The sequence below is a fragment of the Ptychodera flava genome, chromosome 20, assembly GCF_041260155.1.
Source record: "Ptychodera flava strain L36383 chromosome 20, AS_Pfla_20210202, whole genome shotgun sequence".
Classification (NCBI taxonomy): Eukaryota; Metazoa; Hemichordata; class Enteropneusta; family Ptychoderidae; genus Ptychodera; species Ptychodera flava.
Window position 1 is genome coordinate 26327459 of NC_091947.1, and position 18131 is coordinate 26345589.

The following is an 18131-nucleotide window of genomic DNA, read 5'->3' on the forward strand; positions in this document are numbered from 1 at the left end:
ACAACGGAAACTTTTATCACGAAGTTGCAAATTAATTAAATGTTTGTATATTTCTAGGTTCATATCTTCCAGCATTCCTCGGATATTCTCTTCAACAAAAATGATAACATTACAATTTCTAGGTTTAAGAACTCTGAATTTTTACTTGTTAAAGAAGTTAAGAGCAAATAATAATTTGATGGTCTCCATAATGGATACTGCGACGGGAAAAGAAAGACACGCAACCAAATAAATGTAGTTATGATTGTGTCTCAACCGCACTGCATACCTGTTGCTGCCTTTGGGACGGGCAAAGGCTATTGATACTCAGAAGCCCGTGAAATTGTCAACTCCGTAGACCCTCAAAAGGCAAACTCATTGGCGATATTCAATGCCATGACCGGTTGTGATGACTTGACATCATTTTTCTGTGGGAAAGCCAATACGTGAGCCTAGGACACATGGCATGCTTCTCCGGAAGTAACTGATACATCTCTGAAAGTGGCAGACGTTCAAGAACTGTGGAGAATATTCCACCTACAGAAGCCGTCCTAAAACAACACATACGAACTACCTGTCCCCAAATAACGACATGTGTGGGGATAGGTGCTGCAAAAAAGATTCAGAGTTACCTGATCAAATGGCTTGGGGATGGATAAAGAAAGGTGAGTCTCAATGCAAGCCAAAATGGACATCTCTTGGCCAAGCTGATGCATTGCAGCTGCAACACATCATGCCAAGGTATATGCAAATGCTACAGGGCAAGTCTTAAATGAACTGCTCTTTGTTACTTTGGAGGAAACTGCCCTAAAGATTGATCTGCAACAGCACTTTATGGATAATATACATCACTTTCCATTAGACTATGATATGTTTGCATATATTGATCTGTGAGATACAGACGTTAGGGTCTCATATTTTGGGAAACACTATATAAATGATGGTAAAAATTCCACTCACGAAATATTTTGTTCTATTTTAATCTGTTTTAAAAATTACATTACATTTCATAATCATGCTGAGCATAAGATTAAATTACAATAGAGTGAAAGTCAATTATGATCGTATCTGATGAAAATACAGCACACAATTAGTGGTAGTTTTGTGTGTAACTGAAAGCTGATACAATAAGCACGTGCATAGCCACAAGAGGGCACTTCTAATTTTGATCCACATAACAAATGTTAAGAACTACTTAATCGAGTAATGTGTCAAGTTCCATTCTTTTAAAACAAAGTGCACAATTCTGACAAAAATCCTGGGTTAGCCACCTGATAATTTTACCTGTTATCATATATAATCGTGACCATGATAAAAAATAGCCTGAACACTAAGTCATCAATTATTCAATTCAGTTGATCGTAAAAATTAAAGTTCATCTTCTAAACTGAAATATATGCATGTTTGCATAGAGGTGTTCGCTATTCCTATTTGAACCCTCGAAACTGTGAGAATTCCTCGTTTGCAGAACTACAACTTCACATGCTTTGTTTAATCATGTCTGCAGCTTTTTCAGCAATCATGATAGTTGGTGCGTTCGTATTACCGGAAGTGAGATGAGGCATGATAGAGGCGTCAACCACACGAACGTTGTCCAGTCCTCGAACCCTAAAACAAAAAGATAGGAGTGCAAGGCGCAAATTAATCATTTCATTTTTGACTAATTCCCGTTACTAGACAATCATTTACTAATTCACCCTTTCAAATTTGGTATTTTGTTAAATCCTATCGATTGAGAGATTAAAGAGGCGCTGCACCTAACACGGCTTAATTTGCTCAAAATCACTTTTTGCAAATATTCATTCAATTTTAATTAATTTGATAACCAAAGATTAAAATATTGGTTGACTTCAGCAGCTTGTCAAGCGGTCGTAAGCTCCGGGATAAAGAAGTGTGCATATCACCTGATTCGGTGGCTTTCCTTTTCTCCCAATGCCAAGATTTCCAAAGAATTTAATTACATTCTGACTGGGTCAAATTTTCTGAAGTTTTCACATTATGTCCTTTAACTGCTATATAACACAATGACTATTTTGTTTGTCCATAATGTTCTTACATTTGGAATAAGAGGCATTTTAATTTTGCTAATCATGTTTTTAATCATTTTTTTGAATGTCCATGTCATTTAAGAATGATAATAGATAATGCAAAATAAAATAGTTTTTGCTACATATAATCTTATTTCAAATGAAATATCACATTTTAGAAATAGCATCAAGTTTTGACCTAAATAAATTTTATCATTGATATCAAAATTGAGGTTTTTTACCCCAAATATACACCCCTTCATCCTTCGAAAAAACAATAGCTACCATACTAAACTTTAGATTCTCTCCTTTTTGAAAATATATAGTCTGAGAGGGTTTTCTTGTCATCTTAGATGAGAAATATTCATTTGAAAAAAAACTGTGTTGGCAACGTGCAGCTCCACCTTAATTGGCTACTGGAACAGTGGTGCTAAGAAAAATCCACTTCATATGTAAGAGTTAATGGTATGTTAGTACAAAGTTGAAGCATACTAGAAAAATTACTTTACCGTAGGGCCGGGTCAACCACTGCTGTTTGGTCGTCCTTTGCTCCCATCTTACAAGTTCCCACTGGATGATAAATGGTGAGGGTCACGTGACGTATGACGTATTCCCAGTATTCATCCGAGTCCATTTCATGGGGACAGTTTCGGAACTGAAAGTAGGCCGGTGTAATCCTATACGAGTAGAATTTTATTGTAAGGAAATCTTAATCTTGCTCTCTCATGTGTTAAACTTCATATCTGCCCCTAGTGCCTTTCCTTCCAAACCTATGTTCGATAGACTTGCATTATTCTTAACCTTCTCTTTAACAAGATTCCTCTGTTGCCAGAGATTTTCGCACGTGAAAATTTTGGTCCTTCTCCCGAAATGTCACCTTCACCGGTACTGCAGTCTTACGGAATCGATTTGCACCTGATTATATGAAATTGTATGAACAGGTAGCTGAGGGAAATAACTATCTTTCTTCGTTATCAAAAAGGTATACTTACCCGAAATTTTTCATGGCTTCAGAATTCGTCAACTTCTGGACAACACGTGCACCCTTAAGAACAAAACGAACATACAAAGTTTACTTTAATTTCTTTTTTTTTAATGCATTAACTGAATTGTCAAGTAATATTTGGAAATAACCGAAATGATATCAACCTTTATCATTGTTTTGACATCATCCGGGTTTTCCAGGTAGTGAGGATCTATGATTGGATAATCCACGGGATCGCGGCTGCGTAGTCTCAGGTTACCGACACTTTTTGGATGAAGCAGTCCCACTAAGAAAAGACACCCTTCTCTGGCATCCATTTCAGCATAGCTGAGGTGTTCAAGGGTTTCACTAAATCTAATAACAAGCGATAACAAATGAGAATGTCAAGGGGAGTGCAATACAATGTTTTCATGACCTCTACATGGTGTTTCATCTTAGGGATTGTGGTAAGGAGTATTAAAAATTCACCATGTAACGCGAATCTCCACAGTAAATGACGTAAAGCCAAGTGCGGAATTATGTGTAAATGGTTGGCTATAATCTTCCGTTTACACGTGACAAAATTAATGATTCAGCCTTGAACCCCTCCTTCTCCGTACATTTCGTCCATGGACTTTCGAAAGATTTTGAAAAATCAAACGCACATTTTATGTTTTTAGCAATGATCATAGTTAAGAAATACTCACTCGTCGCCGAAGTTACACGCTGTCTTTTCATAAGGCCCGAAGAAATAATAATATGGGCTGCACAAGATCTGAATATCTGGCCATAGAACTCCTTCCTGTGTTTAAATTTATTCAGTAAAACCATACGGTTTATTTGGGGCAGCCATAATTCCAGATTATATAGTAGCTTATAGTAACTCAAATAACAATCACAAGAAAATAAGAATATTTGCTAACATAATACATATCACTAATATAAACAATGTGCCACACATTTCTGCCGGAATAGACCTCATGAAAACTAATCAGAATACAATGCAAGCGCAAGTGCTGATGCCAGCGGTAGAGCATTTCGTGCTATTTTGCCAGAGCCTTCATTATCATTGTATGTCCAGATTGCAATAGTCTCTCCAAAATCGGCGAGAATGACAGTATTGAAATATGTAATTCTGCTTTTCGACCCTGCTAGAAAAGGCACCTTGTTATTTGTGCAGAAGCTATTCTGAATATTACATCATAAAATTTCATCGGATACCTAGACCCCTACCAACAGTTCTCATTGGTTTCATATTTGTTCGTTCGGGAAGCGAAATTTAGATCCCGCAAAGTCGGCGTCTAGGTTTCCGTTTGTAAAGCAGACCGGTTAAATATACTGTATTGAATAAAATAATATCCTGGTACCCAAGGCTAGTTCAAAACAGAGAGAAGGTGATTGTATTTGCTGCATTATTGAATGTTCTGTGAATACGATGGTTTTCAATCGGGCTCGAACCCACAACGCACGGTACCCAATCACCTAGCAGCAGAGGCCGCAAACCGTTCGGCTAAATCCCCAATCTCAAAAAAGATTTGTTCAATAACCGAGCTAAGGATAATGCAATTCTGACTGCGCCCTCGACACTCGATCGCCGTCGAGTTGATTCGGATAACTAAATCTAGCTGAAATTAAACTGAGTCACTTTCCATTAAACAATCTTTCAGACCTTCAACATTCACTCAATACTATACCTCAATGCTTCCATAAACATCACATTGCAAGAACACACATTATGCCCATCCAATTATTTCAAATCTATAAGTGGCTTGAAACAAAATCGACCGACCACCGGTGTAACGTCTCGTCCGTTATTTCTTTCCTTTTTCCGCAAACGAATGAAAGCATTGCAAGGCGACAAAAAGTCAAAGATCACTGAGCAAGTAAGCTAAAAAAGCTATGCTATACCAGCAGTTTATGGCGAACTTGAGTCGCAGATGTGTACTTAAAACTTTCGATGCAAACTCTTACAGGCACCTATCATATGTTCTTGCTTATTTCACTACAAATGGATAGCAATTGATTGCCTTAGTTTTGTCACGGTTCATCCCTGTCACTGGTATTATGGTAACCAACATCGAAAATATATCACTCAAAGTTACGAAAAAGGTCGTTCTATCGTAGACTAATTTCATGGGGATTAAGTGACTTAAGGCAATGCTGAATAGTAGAAAAATATACACTACAAGTCATGCTTATTTAAAGCCTTACCTCTGTCTTGAGAAATCCATCTAGGTCAAATCCATTTGTACTTGCAGCATCCTGTGAATACACGACCAATATGTGCGAAAGAATATTAACTTATTCTGGCTTGTTATTTGACGAATATAATTTATTTGGGGTTTTTTTCACTGCAATTTTACACTAGATGAAAGGTTACATAATTTCTGATATTTTGGTTTCTCTCGATTTACCTACACATAGTGAGTTGCCTTTGATTTATAAAACAATAGACTACGACTTATCAACGAGACTCCGTAAACTATTTTATGCAGCAGAAAATACTAGCGTCAGAGCAATAAAATATCGACATTTCAGATGCATGCCTCTGCCAGTATATAAGGAAGGATGGGAAGGGACTGAACACATTACACCGAAACAAAAGTAACAACCATTCAAAGGACGTGATAAAAAGGGTAGAACAATTACACAAAGGGAAGACGTAATAACATGCATGTAGCCCTGTGATCGAAGTTTGTTTAATACATGCCTTACATGTCTGTGTTACTGATGATATTAATTATTCAGGAATGTTTCGTATTTCATACACCTTTACGTGTTCAGCTACAAAGTTATATTAGATGCAAACGTACCTTAGGAAGGCCTCCACCACTAGCATTGCATCTCATTATCGTCATAATATGATCCTGTAATGAGATATAGGTGGTAATCCTTAGCTAAGTGGGTAATTGAACAGAATATATATATAAATATATATATAAATATATATATATATATATATATATATATATATATATATATATATATATATATATATATATATATATATATATATATATATATATATATATATTATCAATAGGACGTGAGCAGTTGATCCCCAGTGGAGAGTGGAGTGGAATAATATAGAAAACTTGATTGACACACACTACCACACCAAACAACTGGGTGTGGTAGTGTGTATCAATCAAGTTCTATATATATATATATATATATATATATATATATATATATATATATATATATATATATATATATATATATATATATATATATATATATATATATATATAATCAATATCTTGATTATTCAAAATGTCGATGCATGGAATGTGAGTGTGAAGTGATTCATTTAAAATATCGTGTTTCCATAGATACTGAAAACTCGGACTACTTTAAATTTGTTTTATTGGGGTAACATCATCACTACCTGCAGGTTTTCTCCAACTGGAAGATCACATATCATCGGTATTTTCAGCGCTTCTAGGTGATCCCTTGGTCCTATCCCTGATAACATCAGAATCTGTAATAAAGATTTCAAAGTTATTAATGTATGGAAAAAGTAAAGTTGGCTATTTTTCAAAGTAGATCAGAGGATAAATCAGAACACGTAATGACACACTGAAAAACAAACCGGAAATGTAAACGAAGCTTGTTCCGTTCTCTATGCCCCTTGAACGAAATAAACACATCCCTCCTCAGTGAACATTGAGATTTCTTTCGTTTTCACTCGCCTTATCTCCCAAATGGTAGGATATTTTGATAAATTCGTTTAAATCACAATGACTTTTAAAAGAACTGTATTTGTTCGATGCCATAGAGTTAATCTTAATGAAGTGAGTTAGTTTACTATACCTGAGGGGATCCGATAGCTCCGGCTGACGAAATGACTTCCTTGTTCACATTGACTTTGATCTTCTCGCCATTTTTCAGAAGTTCAACGGACTTTGCTTTTTTGTCCTCGAACACAATCTGCGAAGGCGAGAAGATAAATGCAATCGGTGAAAAGCTGAAGATTATCTATGCAGTAGATTTACTCAAGGCCTTTATGATAATGAGAAACTTAACTACCCACAAGTAAACAAATACATGCAGTTCCCTTCCTGATGTTTATTTTGGTTCATGAACTCAGTGTGCTCCATTCGTGGTTACATAGATGGATCAATGCCTCGTACACGACAAGTCTATCAAAATTAGTCAGCAAATTCGTGATACGACAGGCACGAGCTTACTTGAGTTACGAGAGCATCAGTCCAGATTTTCAAATTTGATCTCCCTCTAGCGTCAGGATTGAGAAAAGCAGCAGCAGTACTACACCGTCGTCCCTCCTTAACTGTCGCTTGGCAGTGTCCAAAACCGATCTGTATAATATAAAGGCAATAAAAAATTGACTTAACACCTGTAAAATCAACGACATTATAGTGTCACCAATCTTTGACCATATTTTGCTACAGTGTTATTTCGTCATGATGATTTCCAGAATCTTAAAGCAACGCAATGTATTATGACTAAATTGGTGCAAAATGGAATTATTAGATAGTATAGTAAAAGGAAATGAGAGGAGGAAATGAGAGAGAGAGAGAGAGAGAGAGAGAGAGAGAGAGAGAGAGAGAGAGAGAGAGAGAGAGAGAGAGAGAGATGTCCATTTTAAGGATTCTCTGTGTCCTTTACCTCTCATGAAAAGACAATAAAGCTAACTCCGGATCCATAATTTTATGTTCCGAATCGACAGAAATATGTAACATTGAAAATTACTCTTTACATGCACCTCCCTATTCTCTTACCGGATCAACACAGTTGTTGACATCTTGTATCTTGAATCCTATTTCCTCAGCTAAAAATGATGCAGAAAAAGACGATATTCGTTAACCCTTCTCATATACATAATACACAAAGGAGAATCTGATATGTAGAACATGATTATGCCTGTACTAATCAGATGTACATATCCCAAAGTTCACTACGGTTAGGTATTTTTTTCAAACACTGAGAAGTATCGGGTCCCTAGTTGCCTGCAGTCCAATTGAACATTTTGGGAGACACAATGTTGGTATTTATTGACCAGAAAATCGACACTATTTAAACGAGCGAAATTAGCTAAGCAAAATTTCATTCGAGGCTGTTTGCTCAGTTTTTTTCCTCTATGTGCAGTCGACTTTTAGTGAGGTTTTTGTCCTCGCTAGCGGTTGAGCAAAACATCCAACGTGTTTGATATTTTTTGCTTCGCCAGGCAAATTCCTCACCGTGTGCGCCGGAGAAAGTGATTTTCCTCACGTCTTTCTTTACTAAAGCGCGCGTGTGGAGATCAGATGACAGCACAAAATGACCGCCCTTGGCCTGGCCCGTAGCATTGAAAACGCAGTCACTTCTGGTTCAATACACGGCGAAGGCCGCTTTTTGCATTCGAAAGATAGGCCAATCTATCTTTTTGGTCATCAACTTTGACTACAGGCGTGAAGTGAACCGGATAGAAAACGTTTACAGTGTAGAGTTTAGGCCTATGCTACGTTCCTATGCGTTCTGATACGTAGACTCTACGAATTAGAAAGTCGAGACGTAGCATAAATTCAAAGCATAAACTCTACACTATTAAAATTACCCAGTTCACATCACGCCTGTGATTTCGACGGCAGTGGCCGTGCATCGAACCACAAGTGACTGCGTTTTCAATGCTACGGGCCAGGCTACGGGCGGTCATTTTGCACTGTCATCTGATCTCCTCACGTGCGCCTTATTTTGAGTGAAAAAAGACGTGAGGAAAATCACTTTCTCCGGCGCGCACGGTGAGGACTTTGCCTCGCGAGGCAAAAAATATCAAACACGTTGGATATTTTTCTCATCTGCACGCGATGACAAAAACTCACGAAACAACGACCGCACACGAGAGTAAACAAGCTGAGCAAACAGCCTCGCATGAAATTTTGCTCAGTTAATTCCTCTCGTGTACGGCAGGCTTGCCCTTCTAAAGAACCATTAATCAGTAATCCACATATTCTGTGTATTACCTGCTTCGAGTATGACATCGTGGTATTTGCTAATGGGCGAGTGGTTAGAAACTGTAAGCAACCCTCCTTTAGCATGATAATCATTTTCTGCGCTCTTCTCGCTGTAAATTTATCAAAAAATGAGTTAACATCATTGCAGTTTGCCTTGATTAGTCCACACTTGAAGGAAAGGCAAACACCAGCGAGATCATTAAAACGACAACAGCTGATAATATATTACGTTGAAATGTCAAAAACGACGCAATATGATAAAGTCCACGAATACAGATCGAATGTACGAGATGGAAAGAGTTTTGCCGTTATCAAGTATCCTTTTCCTTCTCATCTTAACACAGGTTTCATGCATTTTCCAAACTTTGTTGTTGTTGTTTTTTTACTTTATCTGTCTTTATTATTGATGTCGTCACTGCTTCCTTTGTTCTGTTGATACTCACCACGTGTTGTTTTCTGATTTCAGAAAATACGGCAACACTTTGTCATAGCTCCATCCTTCAGCTCCAAGTCGCTCCCAGGAATCAAAATCCTCTTTGGCACCTCTTACATACTGCATAGCATTAATGCTGCTTGATCCACCCAGAACCTTAAAGAGAAATTTATTCGTCGTGATTAATTATGAATAGAGATTCTTGCGATACAGATGTAAATCGTATGGCTTTAGATGGGAGATTTTATTGGCAAAAGACTAACTCAGACACCTGTTAAAACAATCATACAAATAATCAACATATAAGTTGTAAATATCTGAGAGCTTTTCCATGTAGTTCCTAATGATAGATGATAGAGGGGTCAGGATTAAACTATGTCATATTGCGATCAGCAATAAAAGATTATTGTCGACGTCGATGTCGAGAAAACGTAATTTGAGCTGAAATCTCCTTGCAGTTGTCAAGCTTTTTAAAACTAATACAGTTACTAAGACTCTGATAAAGTTGGTCAAACATTCATTTTAAATCTGGTGATTTTCGTCATTCAAAACTCCTGTTGGCTCCTTCGTGGAGAAAATTGGAGGTATTTGCATCAAGTATTGCGTATTGCGATCACAAACAATTGTGTACATTTGCATTTCTACACATCTTCAGGATATCTAGAAAAATTCGCAGTGATCACCACAGTATATCTCAATGGTCAACAGTGCAACTCGTAAATTATCTCTGAAAGGTGTCAAGGTTATCTTCACATTATCTGCTGTTTTTGCAAGCATTGACATCGACCAAAGGTATATTTAAATTCATTTGTGACTGCGCACAAAGGTTCGCTCTAAGGTCACCTGCGTGTATGTTAAGACATGGGTCCGATATTTTAACATTTCAGAGTGGGTAAGGATCACGTTTGACGAGGTTCTAATCAAAATGTTTTGAAGGTTGGCAAAATATATATTTATTAGTGTGTACAAATAAAGTTAATCAATTTGCTTCCAAAATATAACTACGACATTCATTTCGTTGTTCACTCCAGTATCCGAAAATAGGAGTCTTACCTTTCCTCGGTTCCAATTGGAGCGTCGATCTTTCATGGCAAGGCAAGCCTGCTTCTGTGGAACAGTCTGCAAATTAGCGAGCCAATTAAGATTCACTGTATTTGGATGAAATTTTGCCATGCATTACATAGTTGGACGTAATTTACTGAGAGGTGTTCTGCGATATTGCAGAGGTGCAGATGCAAGTAATAATGACTGTTTTCAAAGGTAGAGAATGAGTGACCCGATTAAATTATCAATAGTGCAATATACATTTACCATGGTTCTTTTTGGGCTCAATACCTCTGAGAAATTCTTCCGGCCTGGGTCACGGCATTCCAAAGATATATCTCACCTGGTATAACCAGTCGACTTCTGAGTTAAGAAGACACGCATTCTTGGCTGGTACGTGGATTTCAGGCTTGGTATCATCAGGGCCGGCCTCCAACAGTAGAACACTGATGTTCTCGTCCTCCGAAAGCCGGTTAGCGAGAACACAACCCGCACTGCCAGCACCAATAATAACATAATCATACGCGTCAGTTTCCTTGCTAACCATATTGAATAAAGTGGATGACTTGTACAAACAATGTAGGGCTCTCGCATTCGCGCAAGACACTGAAATTTGATGACCTGCTGCGAGTATATATGGACGCTTTTCAATGACGTCATGCCATCCTGGACTTTTGCACCCATGAGTTATCTGGACAAGGTCAACAGTCTGCATATTAACAGCGCATTTGAATCTTCTGACGTAGAAATTTACGTTTCAAAGAAATTCATTCGAAATAATCGTTGACCATATTTGACTGGGTGTGAACGTGAGTGGTAGTAATGTTATGTAACTGGAGCTTGCAAAGATGTACAGCTTTTCAATAAAATTTCAATCCTTCTGTCCACTTTTTTAAGGAATGTAGCCTAAAGCCCGATTTTATTCTTATAACCGTGCCATCGTTCTTCGTCAATGACACATTCTATCGCTGACTTAAAGATGGGATGGCGAATTAATGCTACCCCTCAGATATGTAACGAGAAATTCCGCACACATAATACATACTCGTTACTGGAATGATATTGTTTGTTTTCCATCGCCATATACATAATACTATAGAAAATGTGATATTCGTAGATCTCAAAGTGGAAGTCCTCGCTTTAAAGAATTTGTTACCCATATAAAACACTAGACTTTCTCTCTCTCTGCTAATTCGTTCGCTACGCAGGTATGCGCCCTCAACGGTCTTTCTAACAAGCGACGCTCACCGTTTCGACTTCAGCACATTGTAATTAGTAAGAAAAATTCAAAAATATGTTTGATTTGCTTCATTTGTAGGCAACTATTTGCCGGCTCGCTCAACTAATTACTGAGGTCGTGTAGAGCAGTAATTTGTAATACTTTCGTAATTTGTAATACTGCAGTAAATTGTAATAAAATTTTGCGGTAATTTGTAATACTGCAGTAAATTTTAATAAACATTGGATTAATTTGTAATAATTGAACTAGCGCAATTTGTAATGTAATTTGGAGTAATTTGTAATAACAATCGCTTGTAATAAAATTTAGAGTATATTGTAATCAGGCTTTTTTGATGAACGAATCTCTAATTTGAATGGTGGTACTAGTCAGTGAGCAGACGCTGATTACGTATCCTTTTATTTCGAGCAAGCATGTTTTCTTTTAATCATGTTTTAGCAAAGTTTTAACATGTAAAAGGAACAGAAATACCAAATACCAATCATTTCTTCTTGACATACGCCCAGGAGAAGTTTAATAGTACAAAATCGACACAGTTTTACTTTTTATGTGACCCATGCTCCAAACGGAGGAATGATCATTTTTTTTAATTTTCTGACAAATCGTTAACCTTAAGTCGATGAAGTGGATTCGACCAAATATGAAAATATATCAAAGCAAATATTTCGTTTTTGTTTACTCCGAGAAAGTATGCGTTGAAAGAGAGCGTCTCCTTATGAGCTATAGGTAATCATTATTGGATTTTGTGATTGACGTAGTACTATTGTAATCTCCACTCAGAGATTGAAGCGCAGTGTGGCATCTGTGCGGTGTGGATAATTCTAACCAAGCAAAAATATCTCCGAGTCGTTGACCGCGCGCGCGCCCCACCAGTGTGCAACTGCTGAGACTCCCTAGTTAGGTTATAATTATACACGCCGCGTTACATTAACTGTATGGAAATTGGTACTTCAGTGTAGTTGTTGTTGGCATTAATTCTAACCAAGCTAGAGAGTTTCTGAGTCGTTGACAGCACCCCAAACAGTGTGGCAACTGCCGAGACTCCCTAGTTAGGTTATAATTATCCACGCCTCGCTACCATCTCTGTGTCCGGAGATGGGTACTATTGTGTAGTTGTTGTTGACATTGTTGTCGTTACCACCATCATCCTCATTGTCGTCATCATCATCGTTTTATATCCCAATAAACAAAATATCAAAAGTACTTTTGGAGTTGGTTATAGTTTGTGATTCATGTGATATTTCGTGTAATTATATCGTTTACATGATGATGCTTGAGTTGGATAAACGCGATACTAGCGGACTTATCCAAGAATGTCCGAGCTACTACGGAGCCTCCACTCTGTCACCATTCGACTCACACTTCGGTTGCTTTTACCAATTAAAGTCAAATAGTCAAATACTTTTCCGCTGTGTACGATAAGGATACACGAGAGGATGTTTCAATTTCCTTTTATAGATGTCTTATTTACAAATTTGAACCTGACCTAACGTACTTCCAAATGAGATGTTCAAATAATCTGGAATCTTTATTATGATTCTTGATTCAAAACTAAAGCTGGCTGTTAACGTTAAAAAACCCAAGAACTAAAGAAATTGATTTATTTTCTAAAAGCTCTTTTGCATCTGCCTTTGTGCCTTGGAAGATAGTACACTATTCTATTCGAAAACTTTTATTTATTTCAATGTTAGTTAATCCAGACTGTAATGATAATCGACGGGAGCCGGGAAAGCGAGATAAACATTGCAAATAAATATAACCCCTGACCATACCCTAACAGAAATGAAAGTGAAAATAGCCAAAACCACAAATTCATTCGTATTTCACTTTAATTTATCAACAAAAACCTTAATCGATTAAAAGCTAATATTTACATGAATCAGGTTTTCTTTTCCAGCTTTGACTTGGTGAACTTGAAGACCTTTGCAAAGCTACAATTTCATGCCTTGTTTAATCAAATCTGCGCCTTTTTCGGCGATCATGATGGTAGGTGCGTTAGTATTACAGAGGCGTCAACCACACGAACATTGTCCAGTCCTCGCACTCTGAAACAGTAACAACAAATAGACACGATAAAAATGCAGGGTTAATGGTGACTAATATATGTGACAAATTGTAAATTATGATCCGATAAATTTCATCGTGCATTATCCCTTCTAAATCTGTGTTTGTGCATTGATATCTTACATGGGATACTTCTCAGTCTTTGGCAAGCTCTGCTGGTGTACATATTTGTCCCGAGGCTGTCTTTCACCCACCGAAGGGATGTATTCATTACTGTGATAAAGGTTGTGTGCGATGTGTGATAGCAAGTATATGAGTGCGAGTGCTCCATGAACTCTACAGCGTGTGTGGAGGGGTCGCACTCAGAAAAACTGTAACAACTTAGCTCGGTTATTGAATCACTCTTTTTTAAGTGTGGAGATTTGGCCGAGCGGTTTTGACTGGGATGTCTTTGCTAAGTGACTTGAAAAATCAACTGAATTGCTGTATTGTGAAAAATCAACCCAACATGTGCGAATAGAATTGAAAGCTTCGAAAGAAACTTTACCTCAGGGCTGGGTCAACCACCGCTGCTTCATCGTCCTTTGCTCCCATCTTACAAGTTCCCATCAGATGATACTAAAAGTGAGGGACACGTGACGGATGACGTAATCCCAGTATTCATCAGAGTCCATTTCATTGGGACAGTTTGGGAATTGGAAGTAGGCTGTTGTCATCCTAAAAGAGAAGATTTTTAATAAACCTGTCACTGGCAATCATATTTGTTACACCTCATATCTTTGTCCTATCTTCAAATTTGTTTAAAGCCATATTCGATAGGCTCGTAGTTGTTTTTGAACTCCCTCTCTATCAAAATGTGCCTGTTCGAATGCTTCTCTTACACTCTTCCGTCCTAAAAAGTCCAACTTCATCTTTACTACGGTCTTCCGTAATTTTATTGGACCGAGTTATTTGAATTGTAGGAATAGCTACATACAAGATAGTTGTCTACGTCTTCCTACCTCGTATAAGCGGTACACTTACCCAATTTTTTCACAGATTCAGAATTTGTCAATTTCTGGAGAACACGTACACCCTAAATGATAAATAGAATATGAATAATACTTTAATCTTTCTAAAAGCCTCTCAAATGAAATTAGAAAAAAATCCCAATTCTCAGCTGGATCAGCTCAGTAATATCAACCTTTATCATTCTTTTGACATCATCAGGGTCTTCGAGGTAGTGAGGATCTATAATTGGATAAGCCAGGGGATCGCGACTGCGCAGTCTTACGTTACCGACACTGTTTGGATGAAGCAGTACTAATAAGAAACTACACCCTTTTCTGGCATCCATTTCAGCGCAGCTTGAATGTTCATGAGTTTCACTAAACCTGTTGAAATAAGATGAAAAGAAGAAGAAATAGGAATTTAATAGACCATTATATGCGGTAGTTATATGGCTACATCTTGTTCTTTGTCGGTAAAATGTATTCAAAATTATAGTTTTTTTGCAGCAAATATACAAATCATTTTAAATAAATTAAAAAACAATAAAGTGCAATACTCGTCATAGACAATCGACTGTCATCTTCCCTTGATTAACATGAAACTGCGGCCGCCATGAATGTCATCGACAGACTTACAAAAAGTCTGAAAATTACATCAATATTCTATATTGAAAGCGAAAATTATGTTAGTCGAGAGATACTCACTCGTCGCTAAAGTTACATGCAGACTTTTCAATGCCTCCGAACATATAATAACCTTGACACCAGATAATCTGAATATCAGGCCATGGAATTCCTTCCTATGTTTGAATTTATTTGGTAAGATTACAAAAGCTATAGTGTTGTAATTTCAAGCAACAATTGTCAAATCGTCACTTACTTAATCGTTCCTTACACGACAATCACAAACTTATCGCTTAACAGGTATACAATCGCCATAAATATTGAAGAGCAGACATTCAATAAATGTGAGCCTTGAACTTGAAACGACCTAATTAATTCGCTACAGAACGAGAGAAGGTCACGGTGAAGGTTTTTACCACATTGTCGAATATATTTATGGGCTACAAAAAAGTAGGTCTAGTTGAAACTGAAAGAGATGATATATCGTTAAGTGTTTAGTACAAGGACGAACAAAATCCTATTAAATTATGTCAAGATGTGAAGTGGTTTGAAATGAAATCTAGCAATCACCAATTTTACCATCCTTTTCTTTGTTCCATCCTTTCTGTTCTCTAAACTAATGAAACAATTACAAGGCGTAACAAACGTCAAACATTTGCAAGCAGCAATGTTAATTTTGACGACAATTTAAAGTCAACTTTAGGATGTTTCCACATTAGATGTTAGATGCTAACTCTTAAGTCCTCCATAAAACTTATAACAACTTTATCTCTTAGTCGAGTTCAATCCTAGTTTGGCATTTTTGCAACATCGAATCAAGTAAGTTCATGTTAAGAACAAAGGTTATTCCACCTTTAAACAATAACTTTACTCTAATCAGGAGTTTTAGTAATAGCAGTGTTTCATGGACCCTTGCAAGACATATTTTACAACCTTACCTTTGTCTTGGCAAATCCAGCTACGTCCACTCCAGTTGTAGAAAGAACATCCTGTTTAAATCACACAGTCACAGACATATCCAAGTTTGGTGCAAAGGAGGCTTTATTAACAATCTACAACTATTGGACGCTTTTGTAATGGCAAGCGAGTGAGACGTCTGTCAGGACTGCTCCGGAGAAAGATTCAGATTTCGTGCCAAATAGAGTGACTCTCGACACAGAACTCACGGAGAGACCGACCAACACTACTGGTGACTACAGAAAAAGGAATAGGATAAAAATGTCTGCTGAAACTCGTTCAAAAAAGATGGAAAAAAAGCGAGGTGCTCAGGGTGCCACGTCGTCGGATGACACGCAGCAGACTTCCATTACGCAATACGTTGCAACGGAGAACACCGTGACCTGTAGCACAGACCCAAGTCAAATAGAGGAGAGTGAACAGGACTTCCGTAGGTTCATGAAAGAAATGATACTGAGAATGGATTCCAACTTGAAGAGGTTAGTCGATGAGCACACTGATACAAAAAATAGAGTCGACAGAGTAGAGAAAGAATTGGAAGAAAGAAATGAAAAGTGTGAAGACCACCTGGAAGAACACCGACAGACGAACCATGCCTTGAATCAGAAAATAGCAGCCATGACGGCAAAAGTTGAGGCGTTGGAAAAAGAAACTTAGCTTTGAAGGACAGTGTGGAAAAACTGAGTGAACAGCAGAAGAACCAAGAAAGATATTCAAGAGCATATAACCTGCGATTCGGTGGCATTAAAGAAACAAAGAATGAAAACTGTAAGCAGATAATAGAAGAAATTCTAACGAATAAATTCAAGATGGCTCCCTGTGATGTAACGGACATTCTTGAAAACGCTCACCGATTGAAAGGAAAGAAGACGTCGAATATGCCACGCCATATCATCGTCAAATTTTACAGTAGAACAGTTAAAGAAGAAGTAAAAGTAAAAGCAAGGAAAACTCTTGAAGGTACGGACATGTTTATTACGCAGGACTTAATTCAAGAAGACTACCAAGTTAAACGAAAACTCGGCGGCATCATGCAGGCTGCATTCAGAGAAGGAAAGAAGCCATTGTTCCGTAGAGGAAGGCTGTACATAGACGGAAAACTCTACTCTGCATGAATGAAAATTTAAAGAGACACTTTCTGAATCTAATTTAGATTAAGTTTTTGAAAAAGATCTTTGTAAATTTTTTCTCCGGCGCATTCTTGTTCTCGTTTTTTTTTCTTTCCCCTTTCGTGCCGTTTTTCCCCTTCGTTGCTGTTGGGGTTTTGCCGTCTGTTTTCTTCTTCTTTGGCTTTGTTTCTTTTTGTTCGTTTTTGTGTGTTATGTCTGTTAAGATGTACGAGGAAAGAGAGATTTTGTCAAACGCAAAGCAATGGACGATGATGGATGACGGACGACGACGGAAAATCAACCTATTTGATAAGCTCCGCGTCGCTGACAGCGGAGCTAAAAAAGTATTTTTGGTAGGTCATTGTGTTAAGTTTTTCACAATTTAGTTCATCTATAGAAACCTGTATGCCAAATTTCAAAGCTGTGAGACCAGTACTTTTTGAGAAACACATTTTTTAAACAAAAATGGAAAAAATTGACCCCGAAAATCAAAATTACAGATTTCATTATAATTTCAAATAATATTATTTAGTTCATCTATAGAAACCTATATACTAAATTTCAAAGCTATCAGATGAGTAGTTTTGGAAATACACATTTTTTGGCCAAAAATGGCAAAAATTGCCCAAAAAATACAAAATTACAGATTTCATCAGAAATTCAATATATATTACTTAGCTCATCTGTAGAAACCTGTATACCAAATTTCAAAGTTATCAGACCAGTACTTTTTGAGAAACACATTTTTTGACCAAAAATGGCAAAAATTACCCAAAAATAAGAAAATTGCAGATTTCATCATAA

General features: G+C 37.3%; 1 protein-coding gene and 1 long non-coding RNA gene across 2 annotated transcripts; both read right to left on the reverse strand.

Annotated features, from left to right (window-relative positions):
* Positions 1 to 945: 945 nt before the first annotated feature.
* On the reverse strand, positions 946 to 11060 carry LOC139120432 (alcohol dehydrogenase [acceptor]-like). Its single transcript, XM_070684836.1, has 15 exons — positions 10748 to 11060; positions 10414 to 10479; positions 9371 to 9516; positions 8937 to 9037; positions 7716 to 7765; positions 7164 to 7292; positions 6787 to 6903; positions 6362 to 6454; positions 5784 to 5837; positions 5182 to 5232; positions 3678 to 3772; positions 3156 to 3345; positions 2999 to 3051; positions 2516 to 2683; positions 946 to 1587 (listed from the first exon to the last, which is right to left on the reverse strand). The coding sequence occupies exons 1-15, from the start codon at positions 10949 to 10951 to the stop codon at positions 1458 to 1460; spliced, it is 1647 nt and encodes a 548-aa protein (XP_070540937.1). The 5' UTR covers positions 10952 to 11060; the 3' UTR covers positions 946 to 1457.
* Positions 11061 to 13384: 2324 nt separating this feature from the next.
* Positions 13385 to 17891, reverse strand: LOC139120436 (uncharacterized). Its single transcript, XR_011549099.1, has 4 exons — positions 14832 to 17891; positions 14672 to 14723; positions 14196 to 14365; positions 13385 to 13689 (listed from the first exon to the last, which is right to left on the reverse strand). It is a non-coding gene; the product is annotated as an uncharacterized lncRNA (long non-coding RNA).
* Between the last annotated feature and the right edge of the window lie 240 nt (positions 17892 to 18131).